This window comes from Sparus aurata, chromosome 7, assembly GCF_900880675.1.
Source record: "Sparus aurata chromosome 7, fSpaAur1.1, whole genome shotgun sequence".
In the NCBI taxonomy this organism is placed as follows: domain Eukaryota; kingdom Metazoa; phylum Chordata; class Actinopteri; order Spariformes; family Sparidae; genus Sparus; species Sparus aurata.
This window is the reverse complement of record NC_044193.1, coordinates 6,594,150-6,621,582: the sequence shown is the minus strand read 5'-3', so window position 1 is coordinate 6,621,582 and position 27,433 is coordinate 6,594,150. Positions and strand designations below refer to the sequence as shown.

Genomic DNA, 27,433 nt, shown 5'->3' with positions numbered 1-27,433 from the left:
CAGGTAGTTAAAGCGAGATCAAAGGCGGCTTAAAAAAACTTGGGGGTTATTGTGCCGAATGAAAGAAAGAAGAAGGAGGGAAAAAAAAAACGCATTATCACAAAGTTGTTCTTCTCTGCTTTTGTGAGGAGAAGCTTGTGCGTATGAGCAGCAGAGCCGCTCGGCGCACACAATGACGTACTACTGTTATTTTTTTCAAAACGAACAATGCAGGAGGAAAAAAACAGAGCGCGTGACATTAAACACAGACACACAGTTTGATTTATAAAATACAGATTTAATACCAAAATACCTTCATTATATAAATATTGTGCAAAAGATGTAACAGAGGCATTTTTTTTTCTTCCTTTTTTTAAAGCTTAGATTACACGATAAGTTGAACAAAAAAAAAACATAACTAGCTTTTTAAAACGGCTGCAAAATTATAAACAAATAGTTCCAACGAGCATCGTTCACACAACAAAGGACGCCGGGAGCAACACAAAGAGGCCCTTTAAACCAAAAGACACTTCATTCAGAATGTAATAGTGCAAGTTTCTTTTGCAAAAGTTAACACTTGGGCACACGAGAGGGTCGACAAATTAAAGTACAATCACCAGTTTGACACGAGAGTTTTTCAAAGGAGGTTAAATGAAGTGACAGAGAATTTACCTGCAGCCCAAAACACTCAAATCATTAGAAAATGGCTCCGATTTAAAGAACACGCTGACGTAACATTAAATAAAAATTGCAAAGACGCTCCTGTCAACTTCTTTAAACTAATTTTTGCCCTTTTTCAAAAAGTATCTTTCTTCAGAACAGGTCGAAATGTAACTTGCAGGAAACTGAATCTTACTTAAAAATAGCACATTTAACATTTTATACCGTTTTTCTACTATTTGCTGGATTTATTCCGAACCATCTATCAAAGTTATTGTCTCATAATAACTCCGTTCCTAGCTGGGGTTTGTTGCTGGTGCGTTCATGGACAATATATAACGTAGGAGAAATACGGGGCAGACAGATTATCGGACAGTTATCGAGTCAATATTCAGCTTTTTGCAAAAACTATTCCAGTAATTAAAAAAAAATGTGCTTCCTTGGCTCTAAAGCAACATCCTCTCACACGATGTCCCGGCGACAACACTTTCTGATTGGTAACACATCACAATCAATAGCCTACAAACACTCAATGCTCAGAATCTGTAACAAGCAACTAAATGTATCAAAGAAATGAGGAAATGTAAAGTAGCGGAAAATGGAAATACCTGACAGTAATGTACCTGAAAACTGTACTTAACAACAGTTTAATGAACTGAACTTCTACTTCAAATGAAAATTGGTCCCACGTATCAGCTTTCAGTCTCGTCGATTTCTAATAATCGATATCAGTCGACTACAGCGAGCAGAGCTGCGTTCACAAGCTACTTCGTCTATAAACCAAAATAAACAATCGCAAAAAATGTAAAAATGTAAAAAATGGCTTTGTTGCATGAAGAGCTTGAGTTGTCACACTCGTAGCTGAAGGATAAAGATTTTCATCACAACTAGGGACTGTAGGAAAATGATCCGGTCGAGGGTTGTGTGGTGTTTTCTTAAAGCTGGAGGGAGGAGAGCAGGGCAGAGTCGTAGATCCCACCACAGATCTGCAGCAGATTACATTAAAACCTTCCCTTGCAGATAAATTGCAAAAACGAAGAAATCAAATTCAGTCACCATTAATTAAATGTAAAGGTTAGATTTCTTCATTTAAACTGTTTCATTATTCTAACTCATTAGTGCCGGCTGCAGGTGTTTTTTTTAATTTTTTAACCAACACTGTCTGGCTTTTTGAGTGAGTGTAACATTCAGCAGGATTACACAAAAACCATTTAACGAATTTCCACACAACTTGGATGGAGGATGGATCTCGGCTGAGAATAGAAGGTAACATTTGGGACGGATCCAGGAATTCTTTCTTGCTTAGACTTTTTCCGATGATTTCTCAGGAAATAGTGCACTGATCTCGATTTAAAATCAGGCGTATTTTGGTGGCTCGTATCTGTGACTTGAGTACAAAAGGGGGGCTGATGTGCCTGGGTGGAGGTATGCGCTCTACTGACACACTTTACAAAATTAAGTGTCTCTGCATGTCGATTACAGCGCCACGCGGACATGAATCTAAATCACTGACGCTGTCTGACAGCTTGTGTTTTATTCAGCAGACTGTTGAGCACGGATGATCGCTAACGGGCCAAAAACACACAAATCATCTTAAAAATCGCCAAACCAAAAGAGCTCCGCTGTTGTCTTACAGCTATTTTAAAACTCATCAATGAGCCACACTGCTGTGATGACCTCAGGCATCGTTGATTATTTCCTGCCGACAAATACAGACTGGAACGTCAGATCTACAGCTGAGTCCTGAATGAGTGAATGCATGACTGAGTAACGTCTGCTGGAAACTACAGTGCTCGGCTGTTTTAATGAAATATTTATCTCTTTTTAAACCAAAGAATATATTTGTGACATGTTTGTTTGAAAGATATTTGTGGTTGGTGGGAACTAAAGAGGGCTGCGAGCCACAGACGAGGGAACAGATTCAAACGCTGTCGCCTTCGGTGTTTTCATTGGATTTGTTGACGGTAACAAAAGTCTTAATTATCTGCAGCCTCGTGGTGAGAATTAATCTTCATCATCTGGACGCGTTTACTTTGCGGAGTTGTTCACTCGTTTAACACGAAGGCGATGTGGCCTGAGCTCGTTTGAAATCGTAAGGCATACGTAACATTTAGCGACATTCATTAACATTTAAAGGCTTCAAGAAGAATACTCTGTGGTAAGCACGAATATCGAGAGCACGCGACTCAACGGCGCATCCGTCGGAGCTGAAGCATCAACAATCGGATTGTGTCAGTAAGCGCAGGTATTAACAGCACAGGCTTCAATATGTGTGTGTGTGCAGAATAAATACACGTTATCACTTCCTTTGTATAAAAATGTACTGTAGGTTTACATCGTGTGTGTGAATATACGCGAGTGTAGCAGAGCGGCGTCTTGTTTCTCCTCAGCGGGAGAATTTTCTGGGTCTGAACGCAGGAAGGACGAGCTGATGCGACGCCGTCCTCTCCTCCTCGATCGGAGCCAGCTCCTCCGCCGAGCCCCACTTCTTCTTGGAGTGGAACAACGACGCCAACTTCCTGTTCCTGTTCCGCTCTCGGGCCTGAGTGACTTGAAAGGCTGGGATGTATCACAACAAATAAAAAGGTCACTGATACAGGAGATTCCCACGTCACGATAAAGAAGCTACCTTGTCATGCAGTATTCCATCTGGGATCTGTGGAGTTTTGAAATATTCGTATTCATGAAACAGCAAACGGAGTGCTATTTGTTTTGTCATAGTTACATGTTCCCTATAAAAGCTGGGAGGGACTTTTCATTGGTTTTGATTGCTGTTTTCTGTAGCCAGTAGCAGGTACCATTGCTACCAGTGAACACGGTCAGGTGATGAAGGCCATTGTGACATCAAGGAATACAGCAGGGAGGATGTTCTCTCACTGGGCTGAGGAGGAGTCCGCAAATACAACGGCTAACCGCGCTAGCTACCTAACAGCAGCTACATTTAGCAGTTACTTTAGCAATAATGCTACCGATATCTATCCATTAGGAAACTCCATAAATCACCTCAGTACTGTTACTGGCTTTTAGTTGTTCCAGCTACAGGCTATAGGCTATTCAGAGAGCAAACCAATTTAAAGGAACAGGCTGTTGAATATAAAGCCGAAGCCAGAACTGAATTTAGCTTAGCAAAATGAGCGGCACACACATAAAACTACAAGTTGTTGTATAGATTAATGGAATGAGATATAATTGGTTAATTGGTGCAATTTAAACCAGTTTACCTTGTTTTGCTAAGCTAATTTAAGCTAATTGGCTGCTTGCAGTAGCTTAGTATCAGGCTAACAGGCGTGAGAGTGTTACTGGTCTCTTTAGCCTACTTTCCAAATGAGCCAAATTTTCCCAAATTGCTTTTTTTTTTTACTTTGTTTTACAAATGTACTTAAGTTTTGGTTGGGTGTAATTAAGTCAGAAAACAATTCAAAGGCTTTATCTAACTCTTTGAGACATTGAAACACATATTGCATATAAAAAGCTGGCGTACTGTCCTTATAATATTAATTTAGTAGGAAGGTAAATAAACGTTATTTTGTGTTTCAAAATCACATGGGCACATAAACTAAAATAGAAAAATTCAGGGAACAGCAAAACATTGAGAAATACAACATAATAAATAGAATAAGTAAAAAAAACAGCATGTAACTGAAGAAGTCAGAAAAGATTTTTTTTAAAATTTATAAAACATAATCATTTATTATTCATCAAATAATATGTAAGTGTGAGAAACTCACGCAGCTCGCAGTCTTCCTCCGGACACTCTGGTTCCTTGATGTTCAGATATTGGAGGGCGAGTCGACCGCTGTAGTCCCGTAAGTTTTCTTTGGCCCCTGATAAAAAGAAAAATGACATCTGTGAAGACTTGAGACTCGTCATGAGGGGCGGCTGTATTTAAGCTTCTTCACTGACACCTCACACCTAAAGCGTTGAGAAACAAGCCGCGATCCGAAGGTAAACAAAACCTCCCACGTTCAGATTGGAACCGGCTGTCACTCTTACACTGATTGACTGCACTGCAGATCCTGTATCTTACATTAAATTAAGATTTTAATTCAATTTGCTGGCAATTATTGTCAACGTTGGTGTGAAAGAGGCTCAATTTCTGAATCATGTTACGTTTAAAAGCAAAACTAGGATTTTTTTAAGGCACCAATGGGTTAAATAAAAGCAAGTTTTTACCATATGTTCCCACGAGCAGGTCTAGAATATGCCGATGACCGTGTAACGCTGCGATGTGTAAAGGTGTGTATCCCTGCAGAACAAGAACAAGAGTTAAACAAAAGGAAAACATCCATAAAGAAAATCTAAAACGTTTATTCTGTGCCATGTGTTCTATACCTACCCCCTAGAGTTTCCCAGGCCCGGAACGCAGCCAATGACGACGGCATGAAAAAAACACACAAATTAGCAAAAAGGTTATGGAAACACGAGATAATGATAAAAACATAATTGCCTGGTAATTCTCCCCAAAATTGCAAAGTTCTCAAGTGGTGCATGCTCGCACATAGACGCACTGTTTTGGGAAACAATTAACATGACATGACATGATTTATTAGCTCCTGCAAGCCCGACAACACGTGCTGCTGTGATTCATTTGCACAGCTGGATTTTCATAGAGATCATTTTTCGGCGCATTACGTCACCGAGAGGCACAGAAGAAGAAACCGGCAGCCACGTTGTTGCCCGCTAACATCGAACAGGTCACTGTACGTACCCGTCAACTCGCCATTTAAATACTGGATACTCACATGCTGCAAGAGAGAAGAAAAAGAAAAGATTAATACGTTACTGAGAAAACTGCACTTAACCTTAGAATTAAAGGGGCACTCCACTGATCTGACACATGAAGTTTAGTTTGCTCATCGTGACGAGCACTGAAGTTCTGATAAAAAACCCAGGTGCTGTCGTCAGGGTTAGCTTGAGCTGGGATGAAACATCAGATACTAAAATCCCACACACTAACATCTGGCTTTCATCTTCACGAGTAAAGAGAACAATTACTATTTAGTATTTAGAGTCAGTGACCTCTGCAGTAGTCACAGGTGTTTACTGGCTCGAGCTTCAATCGGCAGGAATGGAAACACGACGCTAATTTTCGCCCTTTTCCTGCAAGATGCTACGTCCCGCGTTGCATTGAAGCTAGGGAAGTTGTGATATTATCCTATTCGTCTTTTTTAGGCAGCACTCAAACATTGTCCAGCTGGCGTTGAGGACTGAAGAAAGACTCAAGTAAAAGATTTAAAAGGTAACAAACCCCACCATCAATTGCTTATTTTAGCTGGTTTTACAGTCTATTGCAGGTTAAACATCACAGCTCAACAGAGGAATCCATGAGCGAGTCGAGACGTCGGCGTTAACACAGACATGTCTGATGATTACAGACAGAAGTTGGGAAAATGATTGTAGAAGTCTTTTTATTGAATATGGAGGTATGGAACTCATGCTGCTGCGCTGGTAGATCTTCATGGGAGTGGGTCCTTTTTGTACACTGACAAGAAATAATTCTGTTTTTTGAAATCAGAGGATTGTCTTAGAATATAGGAATCAAACAACAGGAATATGTTGTTTTTCAGCTTTTTCCAGAAAGACAGATGAAGGAAATCCTCGCTGAGTTACAGAAACTAGCTCAGACATCAGGGCTCTATGTGAAAGATGCTGTTCAGTTGCATTATGGGAAATGTAGGATCCAGTATTTTAAGGAAACAGGGAGGATATTTTGACCTTTTGCTGCTTGAATTGGGATAATTTCCCTGTCTTGTGTAAATCCCTGTAATTTATTGATGTGCAGTACTAAACAGATGGAGTTGCCCTTTTAAAATCATAAAACGTATATAATTATTTATTATTATAGTACTTTCATCAGTCTTTTCATACAACTCTCATCCAGAATCCAATTACATATTTTTCCCAGAATGTCAGAAATATTCCTTCAAGGAAATAAATGTGTATTTAGTTGTTTTATTTGTATTCAAACGTACATCTTGTTCAGTGGTTAATAGAGAACTAAATAGGTGGATTTGCCCTTTTAAAATCCTTGTCTACAGATGAGAACATCACTCACTGATTTGGTGTTGACGTCGGCACCGGCGTTCACCACCAGAGCGGCCATGTCCTCGCTGCCGTGTTTAGCCGCCCAGTGCAGCGCCGTCTGTGTGCAGCGGAGGAAAACGAGAGTTACTCAGAACATTCTTGTGGACTATTGTCAGCCGCGATAATTACGGCAGCATCATTACGAGTCGTCAAAGCCGAGCCTCTCATTGGCTCCGCGAGAGGGCAGAGAGCCAGCTGCGCACAGAGGGGAGTGGGACGGATGGAGGGATCGGTGAGAAGGAGCGATGGAGAGATGGTTTCCTGCCATCTAACAGAGCCTAATTACAAAACAACACAGCACTGTGCCCACGGTTGGGGGGCCCGGCCGCCTGTCACCGGGGGGGAAGATTGATGATGTTAGTGTGACCTGCAGAGCGGAGACCCACCCAGACATCAGCGCACTACTGTCAGCACACGTCAAGGAGGAAAACACTGGGGGCCCCACGCGACACAACTCTTAAGAGATACACCCACACATGTCCAAAAGTAGAGAGACTCGAAGAAAAAAAACACGAGTCACATGCAAACCACATCCACCTGTTGGACCAGAGCTGTGATCTCGTGCACACTTTAAGCTGCGTAATTATGGGCCATCAGCAGGTGAAAGCAGAGTGTAGGTGCAGATGTCGGCGGTGTGAGTAAAACCACATCCACCGCTTCTTAGTCCGACACTTAACACGGTAAATCAAATGGTAACCGTTTCAGAATTACCTGATGAAAAGCTTATAACCTCAATATCTGTTATTTATGTCTGGCAACTTCAGAAAGAAACTCTTGGATGAGAAACTGCCTTTTTTTGTTTTGTTTTTTTCTTTCTCTCTCTCTCTTTTTTTAGCTCTACACAGTTTTTTATCCAAGCGCAACAATATTTTTAGAACAATTAAATAACTTGGTGTTAGTTCATCGGCAGAACTGGGAATATCTCAAGTCCTGATATGTGACAAAGAATGCTCCATTATGGAAAAAAGTAAATATCCGTAACATTTGTAAACAGATTCACACCTTCCTCAAATAATGTTCTTAATTACTGAGCACTGAGTTCTTTAAAAAAAATGAAAATTCCCCTGCAGCACAGTGGGGAATAAGCATTATCCTCATAGTGAACCATTTAAAAGACTACAGTAACGCTGTTGACCGAAACATGGTTAATTATGACTCTTTCTATTCTGTAACTTATTAACTAAAGACTGTAGTTTCGATCCCTTCATCAAGCTGAGAAAAGCTATTTAATATTCTAACATTCTCACAAGAAGAAGGAGGGAAACCTGAAAACTTTTTTGGGATATGTGGCACGTGAGCAATTCTCATTGGACCATCTTTTGGTCTGGTATCTCGTTCTATAATGCGTCTATTATATTACATTATTATATTACATTGAAGTCACAGAGCTGAGCCTACAAAAAAAACCCCATTACCTGTCAATCTTTGAAAGGCCCGGTAGGTAACACCTGTATTCCCAAAGTCCAAACAAAGCTGTCTTCACGAAATGACTTACTGTGTGTCCTTTCTTAGTTTATTTAATGTGAACCAAAATATAAACATCTTGCTATCAGTTGTATTTGTTGATATTGTTGTATTATAATGCCAAAAATAGGCTCATATTTTCATTTCCAGGTAACTGGCTGAGGAAATGTAGCCGTAACTAGGTTGAAAATGTCTTTTTCTTGTCTTGTGACGTGCAGAACATGTTGTGAAAGTCCTCAGAACAGCTGTAAGTGTTGTTAAACTCCATCACGAGTCAATAACAGATGTTCAGCTCTGTCGCTTGAATGTAACAATAACACGCGAGAGGCACGAACTGGGTCGATTGGCTGAACGGGACACAAGTCCTTTTGTGTTTGGAGGCTATGACGCTAATTGTGCTAATCGTGGCACGACGAGCCTGTCCAGCAGCTAGCAGGAGAAAAATGTCTGCTTGTACCCACTGAAGGGACCTTGGGAGCGATGCGTAGCTACACCTCACTGTGTCGAGCGTCTGGCAGACAGATTGTGATAGATGCTGTCTGGCTCGAGTCTCTCCGTCTCTTTTGTCCGTCCCCTGTCACATCTGAAGACAGATTGGCCGAAGGGATGTTTGACGGGCGGCTCGGCGGCTCTCCCAGTGGGCGCGGGTGATGGACGAGGCTGAACAGGATGCGGCGTCTTCCCTTCCTGCGCCTCTCGTTTCTGTTCCTGCCCACTGGGGTGCCCTCCACCCCCCTACACCTGTCCAATCACTCAGGGACGGCTCTGTCGCCGCCACGCGCTCCCCAGTGAGGGAAGTGGTGGCCAAAGAGGACTCGGATCAACAGGAGACACACAAAGGCCAGTGTGCCTGACACTTGATGTGGAGGAAGACAGAGTAGGAGTGATGGGCTAATGATGTACTTACAAACTGTGTGGCAGAGGAAGTCCGTCACAGCAGGAACAGAGGCCCACGTCACGAGCAGCGCAGGGAGAGAAAAAAGAGACTGATCAGACGTGGTGTTCGTCATCTGTCGAGAGTTATCCGATCACAAGTGGACAGCTGTAAGTCCATCAGTTCACACCTGGCGTTAGGATGTGTCTCCACCTGTGATCAGATCTCACTTCACAGCTCCAAATGCAAATAAACAAACACATCACCGGGACACTTAAAGAAGGAAATATCCTCATGGCCCAAATAATTAAGAATTCGTCCTAGACAATGAATATAGTTTTCATAGGAGTCTGGGGACTTTCTCAACAGGCGTCAAAGAAGTTGCCTACATTGGTTAATGTTTACGGTATTGTTAAAATTTGGCATGTTTACTGTCAATAAAATCTCGTCTTCCTTTTATACATTGTGTGTGAATCGGTTGAAATGGTGCTAAAACATCTGCTGAATGTTGGCAGGTAACATGCACCTTAGACGCAGAAGCAAGTTTTTCTTCACTCGACAACTCTCAAATTTGAAAGGCCGTCTGGGAATATTTCAGTTCTTAATCCAATATTTAGATCAGATGAAACGGACAGTTGGTTCTTAAACATCTGCTGCTGACAGAATTTGTCACTGATGGCGTTTCACACCCCATAAAAGTTTCCCCTTAACTCAACACCTTTCAAAATTGTGATATGTTATAAGGAAGTCTGGGGACTTTTTCCACGGGCGACACAAAAAGAAGCCTACATCGATGACCGTTTACCGTATTTGTACAATTTGACATGTTTACTGTCAAATAAAATGTCGTCTTCTGTCATAAATCTATTGTAAATTAAGAATTCAGTTGAACAGTTTGTTCAAACAGCAGGATTTAAGTCACACAAGCAGACAGACTGCTACAGTGATACTAGGACAAACAAGGAAGGAAACAACTTAATGTGTTGCATTTAATGCCGAATTAACAAGAAGACCTGACTGATTTAGAATTTGCTGTAGCCATTTCGCAAAGTTTACTTTACATTTTTCCTCATGCAACAACGCTCAAAACTGCACGATTTGTTAAGGGAGTCTCGGGATATTGCAACGACTAGTTCGGTGATTAGATTAGATCTACCGCTAACTGCTGTCTGTTGTTGCGGCTTCTGCTTTTTGCTTCGTGGAGGACGTCGTTTGAGTGGGCGGTCCTTCATTGTGGCTCAGGACACGTTGCGTACATACTGCTAAAAGAATGCGGTCACATGCAGCCCAGACCACCTCTGAATGTGGTCCGAGAGATCACATCCCAAACGTGTCCTCGACGTGTACTCGGTGCGTCCACGTGTAATCGTGTCGCTCAGGATTTATGTCTGTTTGGAGGGTACTCAGGTGAGATCTGGGTGTTTGAACCGCTGCTTGAAGTGCATATCTTGGGAAAAAAAAAAAAAAAAACACCTGATCCTAACAAACATTTGGTCAGAACAGGAAACACTTAAGTCCTCCCAGGATGAAGAGTAATCCCTTCAGTCCTGCTCAAACATGTGATTTAGAGCCTGGCGTTTGATACACTCAACATAACCTCTGTCGAGCAGAGTCGGGAGGTGACGGCTGCACATCAGATATAATAACTCTTTCTTTCACGGACTCGGTTCTCATGAGTCTTGTGACTTTTGTACGGTATCTCTGTACGTTATCTGTGGAAAGGCATCCATCTCTGCCGAACAGGGGAAAGGCTGAGGGCTAAAGGGAACATCAAAGAGGCCTGAGGGGGACTTAGCACCTTCCCAGGGACACAACCTGCATTGTTCTACAATTAATCCCAGCCTGCTCTATTACTTTCAGATTATCTTTAAGTGGGTGAAGTCTTTGTGGGGCATTAAGACTCTCCTTAATCTCCCCTCCACATCTCCCTACACTTCAATGGCGGCCATGCTATCTTGTCCGGGTGGGGATGGCAGAGGCTTAGGGCTCCTCTTAGAAGGTGGTCCGCCGTGGCCACAGGACAGTGTGAGAACTGTGACACAGGGGAGGGACAACAAACATGAGCTCAAATCTCTTAAGCGCACAGGGAGACAAATAAAAGGATTTGGGTTGTCAGGGGGGCACAGGAGCTAAAAAGCTATCTTTCATAATCCTTTTGATAGTGGACCTTTGAAATGCATGATCTGGATGTTTTAACACAGGGTTCACAGAATACTATTAGGGGGAAAAAATCTCAGCAGAGTGAGCTTGTGAAAGTTACACAAGCAGAGGCGCAGGTCTGAGAGCGAGGAGTTTTGTGTCACAGATGAAAGATCAAGAAACGCGGAGCCGAATTATGGTCGGTTCTAATGCAGCTCGTCACCATTTCAACAGGCTGCAGTAACCTCGCTGTTCGGTTATTACACACAGACGTGCGAATGAGGAAACTCACCCCCTGAAGAGGACGGTCATGGTCACAGTCGGGAGCCACGATGAGTCAAAATGAAAAAAGAAATTAAAGTCAGACAAAAATCATGTAATAACAGAGCTCAGCGGTGGCGTGCCGAAGGTTTTTTATTATCATCCATAAAGTGGTAACCATCAAAGACAGACTTACAATGAGATTTGAGATTGCGAAAACGTTGGCATATGTTCTTGTAGAAGCCATAAATCTGTGTAATATCTATTCTTCTTTAAGAAAAACAGAGAATTTCTGCACTACCCACAATCCTACACTGTAGCAGTGACGTCTCTGGTTGGCGGAGCTCACGATTACCATTAAAATGTTCACCACACCCACAAAAGTCACGAGTCACTGCTGCCATGAACGTTAATGTTACATTTACCACAAACCTTTTTTTGACATGCTGCATTTTTTGGATACGAGGAAAAGTAGTTAAAATCCCGATAGTTGTTTGGCTATATTAAGACTTAAAACTATATATGCATCTGAATTTTCTAAAAACAACATTTGAGGGAATGAATTGGAAATTCAATTCTGGAATTGGAGCCATTCAGAAAATAAGCAGTCACTGTTGAGCTCTATTAAAAATAAACATCCAACACAAGATTGTGAGTTGATAATAAATACGGCTACTTCACAACATACAGTCTGCAAAGTGACAGATCAAATACTCACCGAGGTGAAGTCCTGGTTCCACCCGACAAAAAACGACACAAAACACAAAAGCATACGTTAGTGAAACCTTGTATCCAAGATCTTGAAACAGGGCGACATCGCTATAACAACAAATTCCAACGGGGCAAGAAACTGTGGACCCAAACGAACTTAACTCGGAGCTTGAAAGTCCCTTTTGTACTTCTCTATTTGCGTGAAGAAACGGAGATGAAATGACAGAAAAACCTAAAGGCAAACTTGCTTTTTCAAGATGCAAAAACAGACTGAACATCATGTTGTTCTTTGTTTGGACTGTGGCGTGATGCTAATGTTTGAACGCCAAATGGAGACTTCAGACCCCCTCCCTTCCTCTCGTTTATTCCCTCTCAGTCACACCCACTATGTATCTATCTTGCTTTTTTATTAGTCAGGAATCCAACAATATCACCGTGTTTTTAATGTCAGCAAACATCTCAAGAAATGCAGCGGAGGTGCACAATACCTTTATTTTGTGAATAAAGTTGTACGCAAGTCGTGAACCAATCAGCAGCGTCCTGGACTGTAAACTCCAACTCAAAAGTTCCTGAACTTTGGAAAGTACCAAACCCTGGAGTGGGGACTTTTTGAGGTGCTTGAAGCTACAGTAGGAATTTAGCTAATTTGGTCTGTTGCCTCCAGTCGAAAATGCAGTTCGTGAGATGCTCAAAGGGTTCTTTGTTCCTTGGCCCTGCGGTAGAAATGCTCAATATATCGTATTGTTTTATCAATTTTTATTTAAAAAAAGATGTTGCACTTGCAAGATATGGGTTTTATTAAATATTTATATTTATTTTATTGATACAATATGTCTCCCGTTTGAAGGAGACACAACTCGATACTTTATTACAACTAAATAGTTTAATATGTATCAACCAGAGCAAAGACACACAGCAGACTGATACACACGTTTTTTTTTTTTTTTTTATGCTGTGGAGAGTTTTGCCAAATGTTTCAGAGGACATAAGACATAATATCACTCTTTGTCTCCTTATAATAAAAGATGACAAGCTAATCAGGCTACTGAGAAGTCGCCTCACAAGGACTTTGGCTTTTATTACACAAAGACTAAAAAATCTAATTGCCAAGGCCACAATAACCCCATGAGGTCACCTATTGGACCAAAGCAGCTACAGCGCATCATGTCAACACATTAGATGTAGATAGATGATGTAGTTACATTATTATTATGATGATATTATTATTATTATTATTAGACGTTACTCCATCAGAGAGAATGATACTGCTCTTGTTCTACCGCTCCCTTCCATCGACATTCTCACATGCTCTGCAGAGAGACAGAGACACAGTTTCTCTATCGATCCGCTCCTCTTCCCATCATGAATCATCAGCTTTATACCCCTCCCTTTATCTTCCTGCTGTCAAACAGAGCAAGCTCCACTCTGTTCATTTCTTTTTCCTTGCTCCCTCCCCTTCAGATCTACGGTTTAAAGATGTGTGTGACTGACACAGTGGAAGAGACCTGCAGAGACATGTTGTCTTGATCAGAGCTTAAACTGGTTTCAGTTATTAGAAAGTGAAAATCAGACAGTAGTTGCAGTCGACAGTCGTTGTCAGACGTAGAGGCGAAATGGCGCAGAAAGGAGTTCAGCTGGACCGGGAAACTATTTGTTGTTCGATCTGTCTGGATGTATTGAAGGATCCGGTGACCGTTCCCTGCGGACACAGCTACTGCATGAACTGTATTAATACCCACTGGGATAAAGAGGATGACAGGAAACTCTACAGCTGCCCTCAGTGTAGGCAGACCTACACGCCGAGACCTGTCCTGATGAAAAACACAGTGTTAGCCGTTTTAGTGGAGGAGCTGAAGAAGACTGGACTCCAAGCTGCCGCTGCTCAGCACTGCTATGCTGGACCTGAAGACGTGGCCTGTGATTTCTGCACTGGGAGAAAACTCAAAGCACTCAAGTCCTGCGTGCAGTGTCTGGTCTCTTACTGTGAGAAACACCTCCAGCCTCATTATGACGCAGCGTCGTTATCCAAACACAAGCTGGTGGAACCGTCCCAACACCTCCAGGAGAACATCTGCCCTCATCACGAGGAGGTGATGAAGATGTTCTGCCGGACTGATCAGCAGTGCATCTGTTATATTTGCCCCCTGGATGAACACGAAGGACACGACACAGTGTCAGCTGCAGCAGAGAGGACTGAGAGGCAGAGAGAGCTGGAGGTGTGTCGCCGACACATCCAGCAGAGAATCCAGAAGAGAAAGAAAGATGTGAAGATGCTTCAACGGGAGGTGGAGGCCATCAATCGCTCTGCTGATAAAGCAGTGGAGCACAGTGAGAAGAGCTTCACCGAGCTGATCCGTCTCGTGGAGAAAAGACGCTCTGATGTGACGCTGCAGGTCCAATCGCAGCAGAAAACTGAAGTGAGTCGAGTCAAAGAGCTTCAGGAGAAGCTAAAGCAGGAGATCACTGAGCTGAAGAGGAAAGACGCTGAGCTCGACCAGCTCTCAAACGCAGAGGATCACAACCAGTTTCTACACAAATACCCCTCGCTGTCAGCACTCAGTGAATCTGCAGACTCGCTCAGCTTCACTGACCGTCCTCTGCGGTACTTTGAGGATGTGACAGCGGCAGTGACCGAGGTCAGAGACAAACTGCAGGACGCTCTGAGTGAGAAATGGACAAACATCTCACTGACAGTGACTGAAGTGGATGTTTTACTGCCACAACCGGAGCCCGAGACCAGAGCTGAATTCTTAAAATATTGGCGTGAACTGACGCTGGATCCAAACACAGCTCACACGTATCTTTTATTATCTGAGGACAACAGAAAGGCAACAAATATGGAAGAAGAACAGTCTTATTCTAGTCACCCGGACAGATTCACTCTACAGTGTCAGGTCCTGAGCGGAGAGAGTCTGACAGGTCGTTGTTACTGGGAGGTGAAGTGGCGCGGGAAAGTTGACATAGCGGTCGCATACAAGAATATCAGCAGAGCAGGGAAGAGATATCAATGTAAATTTGGTCACAACGATAAATCCTGGGCATTAAGATGTTCCGACAACTGGTATGTCTTTTGGCACAACTATGTCAACACTCAAGTCTCATGTCTTCGGTCCTCCACAGTAGGAGTGTATCTCGATCACAGAGCAGGTATTCTGTCCTTCTACAGCGTCCGTGAAACCATGAGCCTCATCTACAGAGTCCGGACCACATTCACCGAGCCGCTCTATGTTGGTTTTTATCCTCTGAATACAGGAAACACTGCTGAGTTCTGTAAACTGGAATAAACGGAAGTCCTTTAAGGGACAGAGGATCGAATTCTGCGTTTAAATCCTGTCAATCAAACATTATGGGGCGGTACTTTGATGCATCCCATTTGCAGTTCTGTAAATGATTGAGTTTCTTCATCACTGATCATTTTTGTTTGCCTGAACTGACATTTCTCTGCAGTCGAACGTAAACTTCTCTGTGCTCTACGTGTGTGGAATATTTGTATTCGTGCATGTGCGTGGTGGTGTTTCTCTTCCAGTGAATGAGTCCGATCTGGTACTACAGGTATAAAAGTGTAATTGTCAGGATCGTAATCGATAAGGAGATCATTTATTCTTTACTTTAACATTGCTGTAATTCTGCTCAAACTAATTGATTGTGTGGAAGTTCAGGAAATCACTCAAAAAGAGTCTTTTAACAGACTTTACTCATGGTATGTGTGAATAAAATGATGGTTTGCATTATCAATAAAAACATTTCTTCAACAATGACCAAGTGTTTTCTTCTCGTCTTCATTCCACAGTATTTGTCAAAGCTGATTCACTCGCACTTCTTTCCAGGATATCGACCAAATCAGTGTGAAGTCGCACCCACAACAACAACAACAGTCGCTCCAGATAAACAGCTGGCAGTTTGTTTGCTTTGCAGAGATAATGCGACTTCTTTATTTCTGTTGTCATTTTCAGCTGAAACTGTGATGTTTAGAAACATAAAACTCAACACGGGAGGTCCAACAAATCTGATGTTTCTGCTGAGCTCTTTCTACAGTACCGTGGCGCTTTGCTCGCATTTTTAAAAAATCTTAAACAGCAACAATCTCAAACTAACAGCTCCTTCTGGATGAACTCAAGCTGTCGTTTCCTTCAGTCTGTGTCTCTACGGGTCTCCTGGGCCTCGGACCTGACATGAAAACGTTATTAATGATGTTTGAAAGTAACAAATATGCTTTTTAGATGAATGAGATGAATGCACTTTGAAGTAACATGATGAAAAAGTCAATTAAAGAGCGTGTAAGCTAGAGCGCGATGCCGAGGTTATTTTAAACAAACGTAGTGATTGGTTCAATAACTGAGGCACTTTTCCACCTGAAGCATCACAATGTTCAGCGTTTATGTCCTTCAGAGAAATGAGCCGAGCTTTCTTTAAACTGTTTCTTTTGTTTGTTCATTTAGTCAATAAAGAGGATTTATTAAGCAGTCTTGAAAAAGTGGGGGAGAAAAGTCAGAATGAATCTGGTCATATTGGAGTGTGACGGACATTAGTTGAATCCTGACACACATTAGTCAACAGATACTGTGTATTTATGAAATTGAGGTCATTTTATTTATTGTTATGTGGATTTTTCATTTACTTGAGCGTGAGGCTGCTGCATGTGTTTGTGTGTGTGTGTCATTGTGGCAGACTGGTCCTGGATCAGTGGAGCGTCTAACTATTGACCTTGGTTTGAACGTTTGGCTGCTCGTGTTTCTTGCCCCATCAGACTTTGTGGTAGCGTGTGATCACAACAAATTCCTCAACTCCTGACGACAGATGTCCAAAGACAATTAAAAAAAAAAAAAAAAAATACAGAATCATCCTTTAGGAGGTGGAGCAGTGGGCGGCGCTACCTTCTTGTTAGCCAGCGTGGGGTCCTGTCTGAGCAGCTGAGAGAGGTCAGGCACTCGAGCACCGGCAGCAGAGTAGATCCATTCCTTCTCTATTGGATCCAGCTATTACAGAGAGAGGAGGGGAGGAGGTGGAGCTCAGATGTGCACACACACACACACACACACACACACACACCCAGACACACACCCTACTGTCCACATCCTGTTGTGGGCTCCCTTTGATAATGCTGATGCTACAAAACCAGTAATCCATTTCCTACAAACGACTGAGTCACTGCCGACTGACACATTGTGGGAGACACCCACAATCACACTGCGCACAGCTCACACTTCTACTTCTGTTCGTGGTTTAAGGGAACCAGGACCGACAGCAGTGACACCAGAGTGGACGTGTGATTCTGAAGATCAGAAGTTAATGATCGTCTAACACCGAGAGGATCTCTGGAGACTTGACTCTTTTAAATAATGCCTCTAAGTGTTCGTTAATAAGATAAAAATAAGAAAAGACATTTTTAAAAAAGGACTTACAGCGACAGCCGCGGAGCCCATACTGCCCGTGCTCTCCTCGTCTTGCTCCGACTCGGACTGAAAAGACAGAAAAAAACAGGCGACTATTACTCAGCGGTGACAAAAAAAGCTGTGTGACACAAATTAACTGCACCGCATCAGCCATAACAGCATGATCCGGTATCACAGGGTATACACACACACACACACACACACAGTTTTCACACACCGGTCACACTGCTGTGATGTTTTCCAGCTGACCAAAAGGGCGTCAGACAAGATAGAGAGGTAATGAGACAAGCGCGACAGAGGTGGCGTTTTCACACTTCGGGGGTAATGAATAACAATCCAATTAACAATTAGCCCAAAAAAAAAACAACACGCCTACAGTCAGGGCGCGTGTGTGTGTGTGTGTTTTTGTCACCATTTCAGTCTACAAGGGTTCAACAGAAAAACCCCTCTGGCGGTGCGTAAAAGTGTCACTCCGGCTGATTTATGTGAGAGTGGGCAGAGGGGTTTTTTACTTTTTGAGTTTTTGAGGAGAAGCCGACTGCAAATTGTTCTCAGATCACACGGAGACACGGTGTTAAAAAACGTTCGGTCCTTTCATGTCTTCCTGCTCAGACTGTCACCCGTCAGCGTGCCGAACATGAAAAGTGGAGGGACTGTATTTATCCAGCCTATTCCGCTCCAGCACACGTCCAATTTTTTATTTTTTTTCCCTGCACTCTCGGTGGAGAGCAGTAATAACACGCAGAGGAAAAACACTGTTGGGCATGAAAGGAAACACTGAGACATGACAACAACTCCAAACCCTCTTCCAGCACTTTTATTTTTAGCAGCTTTCGGGGCCTCGGCATATTATTTTCAATTCATTTGTTGATTATTTTGTGAAGTTTTTCATCTGGTCTGGAATCATCGCTCAGTTTTCCACAGCTTCGGGGTTTCATCTGACCAGCGGTCCAAAACCAAAGTGACACAAAACAACGGTTTGCAACAGCTTGATAAAGTGAACCATTATATCAATCACCAAAATAACTGATGATTCAATTTGATGCAAGTCATCTCGTGTATTAATTGACTGATCGTTACAGTCTGGATGTTTTGTCTCGGGTGAAGTCAAACCGACGTAAAAGAACTAAACTAATCTGACGAGGGTTTTCAAAGTGAGCTGACCGCTTCTTTCTTACTTTATCGATGGTGATATGTTGTCGTGGTTTCTTTCTTGTGACAAACGTACGTCTTGTAAGTCGCTCTGGACAAAAGCGTCCGCTAAACGCCCTGAATGTAAAATGTAAATGTAGAAAAAAGGACACTAATGATATTTTATACTATTATTTCATGACATTTTCCATTCAGGGCATTTAGCAGACGCTTTTGTAAACTTTGAAAACTCTCGTCAGATTCTCCTCGTGTTCTTTACTCAAGTGGACTTATGATGTACGACAGTTGAGCTACAATATACATGCAGCTCTGTTAAACTGTAGTTCGGCCAATTTAAACTTTTTCATTCATCGCGGTGCCTCCCCTCATTAACAACGACAGGGGAAGCACCCCATCAAAAAGGATCCAAGATTAATTTTAGTTAAATTAAGTTTAGCGACAAAAACTCTTTTATTTTCCCTACATGAATTATATTAATTCAATAATGCTCAAATTATCTCTGGAAATTATGTACTGCAATGTACTTCATGTGCTCACATGTATGACAGTATAGATATATTAACAGTAAAGCTGGACCTCGAATTGGAAACTTGATATTTAAGCTGATGTCATCTCCGGCTGACTCAACGTTAAACGTAAAGGAACCTGCTCTTATCAGTGAGTCAGCCCACATTTAGTGTCATTATGTCCTAAACAATATTTCCTGTCAAGTCTGGAGAGAATAATATCAAAGCTTCCAGCCTCAGGTGTTGTGATTAAGAACAGCGTATGAGAGTGGAGCAGCCAGGTGAGCTTCTGTAGTGTGAACCGTCCGTCAGCACACACAGTTCACCGCTGTGACTCATACTTCCAGCAAACACACTTCATCTGATTGCGGGCGCTTCATTAACACCCTCCAACATATTTCATGTGTCTGTTGAGCGGGTCATCGAGGGCGGCCACGTAGTATCTCTCCGCTGGGATGAATCTCAATCTCTTTAATGGGCACAAATGATTATTATCTTTCTAATGAGTTCCAACATGTTGCTGCTTAACATAATAACAGAGGGCTTCATTTAAATGCAGATTCGCCCCCCCCCCTCTCTCTCCCTGCTCCCCCAACTGGTTCTCCTCCCACTCATATTCAACATGCTGTAGGTTACAAATCCAGGTAATTTACTTAGCACCACCTGGTGGGCGAAGAAGGAAGCGCGCGTGAGCAGCGACCGGCGAGACAGTGGTTATCCCCTTCAGTGACTGTGAGATAGTTTTAATCTGCGACTAACGTCTTTCACGATTAATCGATGATGACTTTAAATTGCGTCTTTTGTCCAAAACCCAACGACTCTTTATTTACTCACATACACGACAAACAAAAGCAACAAATCCTTGAATTAAAAAAAAAACTGGAACCAGCGAACGTTCAAGTTTTGCTTGAAAAATGATGGAATCGATTAATAGATGGGCAAATTCGCTGGAGATCACTTTTCCTGTGATCGACCGGTGAGCACACACTGGGAAATGCAATTAAAAATGGAAATCGATCAACACTGACGAAGAAATTACCCGTCTGCGACTCATGAACCAGCTACTGCTACTTGCTCTGATCACAACATTACCATACGGTCAGTTATACGTTTTCAGTCCATAAACCACCCTTAACAATATTCTTTTTCTCCCCTGTTTATATGCTGCAAATCAGCCAAAACCAACCTGGACTGTTTGGACCGAGTCGCTCCTGTCTCACTACTCATGTAGTGTGCAAACCAGAACGACTTCAAGACTCCAGATTACGAGACAGAAAGGTGTGAAAAAGTGATCCGAGGACTTCTAAGGTCATGTGGTGCGGCTGTGGCGTGAGTAAACTGACGAACAACATCTTGTTGCGACTCAGAAAGTGAAAGTCGTTTCCCGCCTTGATTGTCCAGAAACGGAGCGATCTAGCTGTACACGTGTTATCACTTCATTATAATTAACAGTGTGCAGGTGGGCAGAAAATCTACACTGCTGTTACTTTGTTCAGTGGAGGGTTGCAGCGGTAGACAGATTTTACCTGAAGAGCATTTTTAAAAATAGATGACAACTTTATATCAGAGTCCTGCACGGGTCTTATTTTGCAAACCCGCACCCGCCCGTACCCGTCGTACTTAAAACCGCATCCGACCCGTTTCCCGACAGTAGCACAAATTACATTCCGCACCCGGGCCGACCCGCTATAAATTGATACCGACGCCCGATCCGCACCCGAAGCAAAATTAGACTGACGCAATTTTTAAAAATGAAAGTAAGCCAGCGTGGGGAATGGGAGTTCTGGGAGGGCGCAAGCACGCATGAATGAGCTCATATGAAATATACCGTACATGCTTATCATTTTGAAATGCAGGCATATTTTTGTAGATGTGTCGCTAATGATTTTTTTTTTTTTTTGCACCTGACGCCATGAAAATGACGCTCTCTAGGCGTCCAACCCGATCCGCACCCGTGTCCGACACAGGACATTATTTTTCACCCGTTTCATCCAAATTGTGCCCGCGGGTACCCGAACCCGTGCAGGACTCTGCTTTATATCAAGTTTCATGTCAGGAAATAATATATTTTGTGCAGTTATACCCCCATAAAACCCTCTTTTTCATTCCTTTTAGTGTAATTGTGTCTGGGATGGTTATCAAATCTCATACTGCTGCAGCCCTCGTACAGTGAGAACCAGCTCAGTATCCAAACTCCACCTCTCAGTCGGCCATATTGTCACCTTTGACCCTGAATCTTTGTCCAGCTCGTCCTCCTCGTTGCTCGGTGCCGAGGGCTCCTGGCCCGGCGGGACAGGATGTTTCTGCAGGAGGGCTGTTCCTGTCTGCAGGTCCTGCAGGAGCACAGACACAATGTGCCGTGAACTCAAACAGTCCGAGTGTGAACGGGCCAAACGTTGAGCCGTGTCGTGTGGCGGCTGAGGTTAACAGACAGCATTAGCACTCTGCTTGCACTTAACTTCCCCATCTGGGTGCAGACGAAACACTATTTAGCTTTAGTGCCGCCCGTTTGAACGCGTCATGTGCGTCATTAATCTTTCAAATCTATGATTAAATGCTTAAGTTTATTGCAGGAACAATATGTAAAATTGTACTTCCAGAGGATTATTGTGCATTAAACCATCACCGATTGTTTATTGTGACAACAGTAAAGTGCTTCTATGCATTAGTTTCAAACAGCTCCGCCCTTTATGTGCAGACAAAAAGCCCTTTGACCCTCCCTTTCTTCTCATAGCTTGATAACTTAGCTTAGCCGCAGGAGAGAGCATTTTATCTGCTGCACAGTGTCGCTCTGTGTGACTGAATGCGCCACGCGACCGTCATCGAACGCTGACACACTGTAGCAGAGAAAAGGCAGAGCGCGCTCACAAAGACGGCCTTGTTTAGAGATGAATGCGTCATTCACATGAGGAGTAAACACGGCGTGTGTGTGTCGGGGTGAAACCAGAGTCAGCGAGATGCATTTTAGCACCCAGTGTTGATGTTGAGTCACCCTCAGTTTGTCCCACGGTTTATTTTGTTTCAAGTAGAATAGATTGCTGATTTTAAATTCACCTCGGCGGCGCTGTCGGGTTCTCCGCACGACATCGGCTCATCCTGCCGCTCCTTCTGTCGAGGAGGAGAAGTCGAGGCGTCCCATCGCGCCGCGGCCGGAGCTCTGGCCGGGCTCGAGTGTCGCCGTCCGTCCACGTCTGCCGCCGGATGTTTGGCGTCTCGCTCATGCAGCATTTGCCTGTATCGCTTCTTTAGGACGAGATACTTCTCACCCTGTGACAAACAAAAAAGCACAATATAACACTGAAAAGTAGAAAAAAACAACAGTACAAGACTTTTGTACTTTTATTTGTGTTTTTCATCCAATAATGGTTGTTGTTTTTTATCTAGGAGGCTCAGAAATGTCTTTTCCTTCTTGTTCCTTTACTTGGATGTTTAAGCTTCTCTGTGCAGAATGATTCTATTGAAGAAGGGACGTTTCTTTGTACTCTCCTTACATATGTGTTCATACAAGTCTGATTTTGTGACATTCCAACTGTTAAGGAAGTCGGCAAAGGTCAAATATGCAGTTACAAACACACATTAGACCTTTCAGTGACGCAGGAGACATCTCCCGTACGTATGTATATAGTATGTTTATGCCTCAGGGTCGAGATAAGGACGCAGGAGACGATGGCAGCCGAGCTTTTTATCCACAAAAGGTAAAAATATGCAAACGGTTCACTCACATTCTCTGACTTCACCACGGCGATTCGGTCGATGATGAGCTTGAATTCCTCTCTGTATTTAGCTGCAGGGGAGAGAAAAAAAACCTGAAAACTAAATATAACTTCAAATACTTTCACATGCAGTGATAATACACAAGTGGTTCCAACAATAAAAATGTCTGGGAAAATCAGAAAATACGTGGTATAAAATCAGACAGAATAGAAAAGGGACCGAAAGGAGGTTGAATTAAGTTTACTGTAAATACGTCCGAATAAAAACGCGTCTAGAACGTGTTTGTGTATGTTTACGACAGACGAGTGGAAACTGCAAACAACAGAGGAAAGAGGGCTTTCCCCCTCCAGCCAAGATACGATCAGATCCCAGTTCATCCCCACGAGGCAGAAACCTGAGTCATTTAAGACGTCGGGTAAATGTTTCCTGTGGGAACCAAACACAACTCCAGCTGACGAGCTGGTCGACCTCATCAGATAACGCCATCGCTCTTTGCAGATATGCAGACGGCGGGATTAAGAGTCGACCTTCTCTGATTATCAGGGACACGAGCAGCACGTTTTCAAGGTATTCCATTCATGCTGCTTTAAGGTGTGCATGTGGACAATTGAAGTGCTTCCTTTTTCCTGACGTCGTACAGGAAAAAGTACAACCGCGGCGAGATAGTTGCGCGGCTCGCAACAACAGGAAATCCAAAAGGAAGCTGCCACTTACATCTGTCTCAACAAAAGAATTCCTCACCAGCCTCAGCGACTGACACCCTGTGTGCGCTAGTTATTTATTAGCCGAAAGGTCTGCGCAAACAACACCACACATGTGCACCCCAGCCCCCCCCCAACGACACCGCCACACTTCCCACCGATGCCCCAGTTCTTTCCCGATCTGATGAAAAGAAGCAAACCCCATTAGAGGTCCACATCCAGTCATGCATGTGGACTTAATTATGATTAAAACACTATCATCACAATTACGACGTGGAAATCTGCAACCACATGCAACGACAGCCCCCTTAACTGTGTGGGAAGCACTTTTTCTAATTGGACGGCCTCGTCAGATGGCAGAGTATCAAGGCAGCTCTCCCTAAACCTCTGTCGACAACTGCAGTGCTGACATAGCATCTGGACAGAACATGCTGGCGACGGCAATACAAGGTCACTTTGGATAATCATTTAGAGGGAGGTTGAAATATGTTTGTGTTTCAGGCAGTGCCAAAGGTAAAGACATGCTTCGGTGGACAGATAATGAATCGTCACACGATCATATTTGTCTTCTGGGCCAAAAGTATTGCAACATCTCGCTGCAGATATCATTTAGTGTGTCAATAAGACGTGTTTACTCTCGGTAGAGCTGGTTAAAACTAATGCAGGCTAAAACAACAGTGATGCAATAAATCCTGTCTGTCCAGCTCTTTTCAGAGGAATCAATTGCGCAACGTTCCTGTTCTGATTTTTCTTTTTCTTTCTTTTATGTACAAAAAAGCTCCTTATTGCTCAGCTAACGCACTCTGCCACGGTCTTTTTTTTGGTGTGAGCTTAGCTTCCGGTGGCTAACGTAAGTTCATGTTAGCAAAACTCAAGATAAACATTCCTGTGTAACTAAGCAAAAAAAACCATTGTGGTGTAATAGTTAAACAAAGTAGGTAAAAGTCAGACAACTAACTGGGTAATATATCTGAAGTTTAGTAAGGCTAACACTGATGCTGCAACCAGCAATTATTCTCTCAATTGACTGATGTCAATTGCTCTATTAACAAAAACTGTAGTTTTTTTGTTTCTGTTTATTAACAAACTGATTAACCGACTAGCTGAAGCTCTTGCTAACTTTAGCTAACGTTAGCCACCAGAAGCAATTGGTCATACCAGACTACATACCAGCAAAACTCCTCAATGTCTTAGTTGAGTAATATTGTGTTTTATTGCTATTGAATTTAACTTTTCCTTTAGTAACAGAAATGTGTGAAATTTCTTCTTTTGAAAGTGACGATGGAAGGATATATTAGCCTACAGGGCTGTTAGCCTACATTAGCAAGGTGTAGCTAGCAAAAGTGCAAATTATGCCAAAACTCAAGAATAACAAAAAATGACAATTACTTTGTATTTAAAATCTGTGAACGGAGTTGAAAATTTAAATAGTTGAGTTTTAAAGTGTGATGGACAGAAGCAGTGTTAGCTGCATTAGCTTGGTAAAGCAAGCAAAAGTGCACATAATGCTAACACCCAAAAACCACAAAAAAAATTACTGAAACATGAGTTTTATCAAAATCTGTAAATCTAGTTCCTGTTCATTAATGAACTGATTAACCGTCTATTAGCTGCAGCTCTAGCTAGTGTTAGCTAAAGTTACGTTAGCCACCAGAAGTAATTGATCATACCAGACAAAACGCTGGTGTTGAATTTAACTTTTTACATTTGTGATAGCATGATTTGTGTTATTTCTTCTTTAAAAATTGATATAGTTGAGTTTTAAAGTGTGGTGGTAAAGAGCAGTGTTAGCTCTGATAGCTTTGTGTAGCTAGCAAAAGCACACATCACGCTAACACCCAAAAACAACAAAAATTACTGAAACAATGACTGTTATAAAAATCTGTAAATTTAGTTCCTGTTCATTAACGACCTGATTAAGAGTTGCAGCTCTAGCTAGTGTAAGCTAATGTAACATTAGCCACCAAAAGCAACTGATCATACCAGACCAAACGCTGGTGTTGAATTTAACTTTTTACATTTGTAACAGCAAGATTTGTGTTATTTCTTCTTTTGATATTGATAAAATTGAGTTTTAAAGTGTGGTGGTAAGGAGCAGTGTTAGCTGTGTTAGCTTGGTGTAGCTAGCAAAAGAGCACATCACGGTAACACCCAAAAACAACAAAAAGTGACTGAAACAATGACTGTTATAAAAATCTGTAAATGTAGTTCCTGTCTATTAACGAACCGATAAAGAGTTTCAGCTCTAGCTAGTGTAAACTAACGTAACGTTAGCCACCAGAAGCAACTGATCATACCAGACCAAACGTTGGCATTGAATTTAACTTTTAACATTTTTAACAGCTAGATTTGTGTTATTTCTTCCTTTAAAATTGACATAATTATAATAACATAATTGTAAAATGTGATGGGCAGGATTTGTAACAGGTCTGTGTTAGCTAGGTGTACCTAGCAAAAGTGAGCATAACAGCACACCAAAAAACATTCATCTGAGAGGCCAAATATGAGAGGAATGTAGGTGTTATGATTCAGAAGAGGATTACATAAGCATCGTGTACAGTATGTGGGTGGAGAGGAGCAGCAGAGAGCCTAGTGAATCTGTAACAGGGTCTCCAGCTCAGTGTGAGGAGCCACAGGAGCCTCCATGACACTCAGCACAGTGACATGTTGTGGTGATCATGGTGATGGGCTTGTGTTGCGTTCAGGGACCAGGCAGCTTCAACTGGCCTGAGGGGAGGAAATGACACAATCCTCCTGCTGGAGCTGCAGCTCTGCGAAGGGGCTTATAATGCAAACCAGATGTCTGCCTTCAACGGAGAACAATGAGAGGACAGAAAACAACCCCAGCTTTGTTGATGCAGATGCTGGATGTTGCGTTCAAATACAAAATCATATTAATCCAAGTATGAGGTCTGTCAGGGAAAACACGCGGTCGTTTTTTTGTTTTTTTTATATGAATGCCACCCAACAAGCACCGAGAATAATCACACTTCCCTCGCATTTTCTGTCGCACATTTTCATCTATGTTCACCCGCAACACATCGACAGGTTACTCACCCCGCAGCTGCAGGTCACTGTGGCCAATAAAAGGCTTAAATGTCTTCAGTAAGTCTGCGTTTCTGACTCTGCCTGAGCTGCCTCCGGTGGAGCAGAAGTAATCCAGCAGCGACTCCTCACTCACATCACACATCTCAGCTCCGCTCAGCGTTCACACAGTCAAAGAAAAGTCTGTTTTTATATCTATATAATCCTTTTAATACACTTTCAGTGAGCCATCCTGCAGCAGCAGCAGCAGAGTCTCTGGGCTAATTAGTTGTATCGTACATGTCTGAACTTCACTCCACCCAGAGGAGATGACCGCTGCTGCGCCTCCTCCTGTTAACCCTTCAAATACTCGGCGTCTTATTCTCAAACCATCCTGTGTTCATTTACACAGCATCTGATTTAATCTTTATTTATTTTTAACTGATATTTGTCCGTCAGTACACACTCACATTGTAGGATTGATTGATTGATTTATTTTATTTTTTATTTATTACTTATTACCATATTTCATAGCCTATGTATTATTGCAGTACTACACTTGGCTACATATAATTTTATTTTTATTTTTTTCAGAATCCGAAACACTTGATTGATCCCTGAGGTGGGAAAATTGCTTTTCTTACGTAGCCACTCCTTTCAAAAGTCTTAGAATATATGCAGGAAAAAAAGAAAAAATATATATGTAAGCAAGAATAATAAAGAAATAGATTAAGAATATAAGAAATCTTTATTCTACTTTTTAAAATTTAT

The 27,433-nt window shown here is 42.4% G+C and overlaps 2 protein-coding genes across 7 annotated transcripts in view; one reads left to right on the top strand and one right to left on the bottom strand.

The window, feature by feature from the left end:
- LOC115585614 (tripartite motif-containing protein 16) overlaps positions 1-15,930 on the top strand; it is a 155,903-nt gene extending 139,973 nt beyond the window's left edge. For both annotated transcript variants that reach the window (XM_030424127.1, XM_030424126.1), the window contains one exon: positions 13,634-15,930. In XM_030424127.1, coding sequence (XP_030279987.1) covers positions 13,786-15,456 — 1,671 coding nt within the window. In that variant the 5' untranslated portion in view covers positions 13,634-13,785 and the 3' untranslated portion in view covers positions 15,457-15,930. The remainder of the gene's footprint in view (positions 1-13,633) is intronic.
- Positions 257-26,997, bottom strand: LOC115585615 (ankyrin repeat domain-containing protein SOWAHB). Of its 5 annotated transcripts, none has more exons than XM_030424130.1 (14): positions 26,696-26,997; positions 22,946-23,007; positions 22,278-22,490; positions 21,446-21,556; positions 17,575-17,631; positions 17,047-17,148; positions 12,179-12,191; positions 11,890-11,894; positions 6,695-6,781; positions 5,382-5,384; positions 4,976-4,978; positions 4,813-4,885; positions 4,368-4,463; positions 257-3,198 (listed from the first exon to the last, which is right to left on the bottom strand). In XM_030424130.1, exons 1-14 carry the CDS (start codon positions 26,826-26,828, stop codon positions 3,026-3,028), a joined length of 1,131 nt encoding a protein of 376 aa, XP_030279990.1. In that variant the 5' UTR covers positions 26,829-26,997; the 3' UTR covers positions 257-3,025. The 5 variants fall into 5 exon arrangements, with proteins under 5 accessions (XP_030279990.1, XP_030279992.1, XP_030279991.1 ...); XM_030424132.1 differs by lacking the exon at positions 11,890-11,894 and adding an exon at positions 11,493-11,495 and having other exon boundaries at positions 12,180-12,191; XM_030424131.1 differs by lacking the exon at positions 11,890-11,894 and adding an exon at positions 9,095-9,097 and having other exon boundaries at positions 12,180-12,191.
- Between the last annotated feature and the right edge of the window lie 436 nt (positions 26,998-27,433).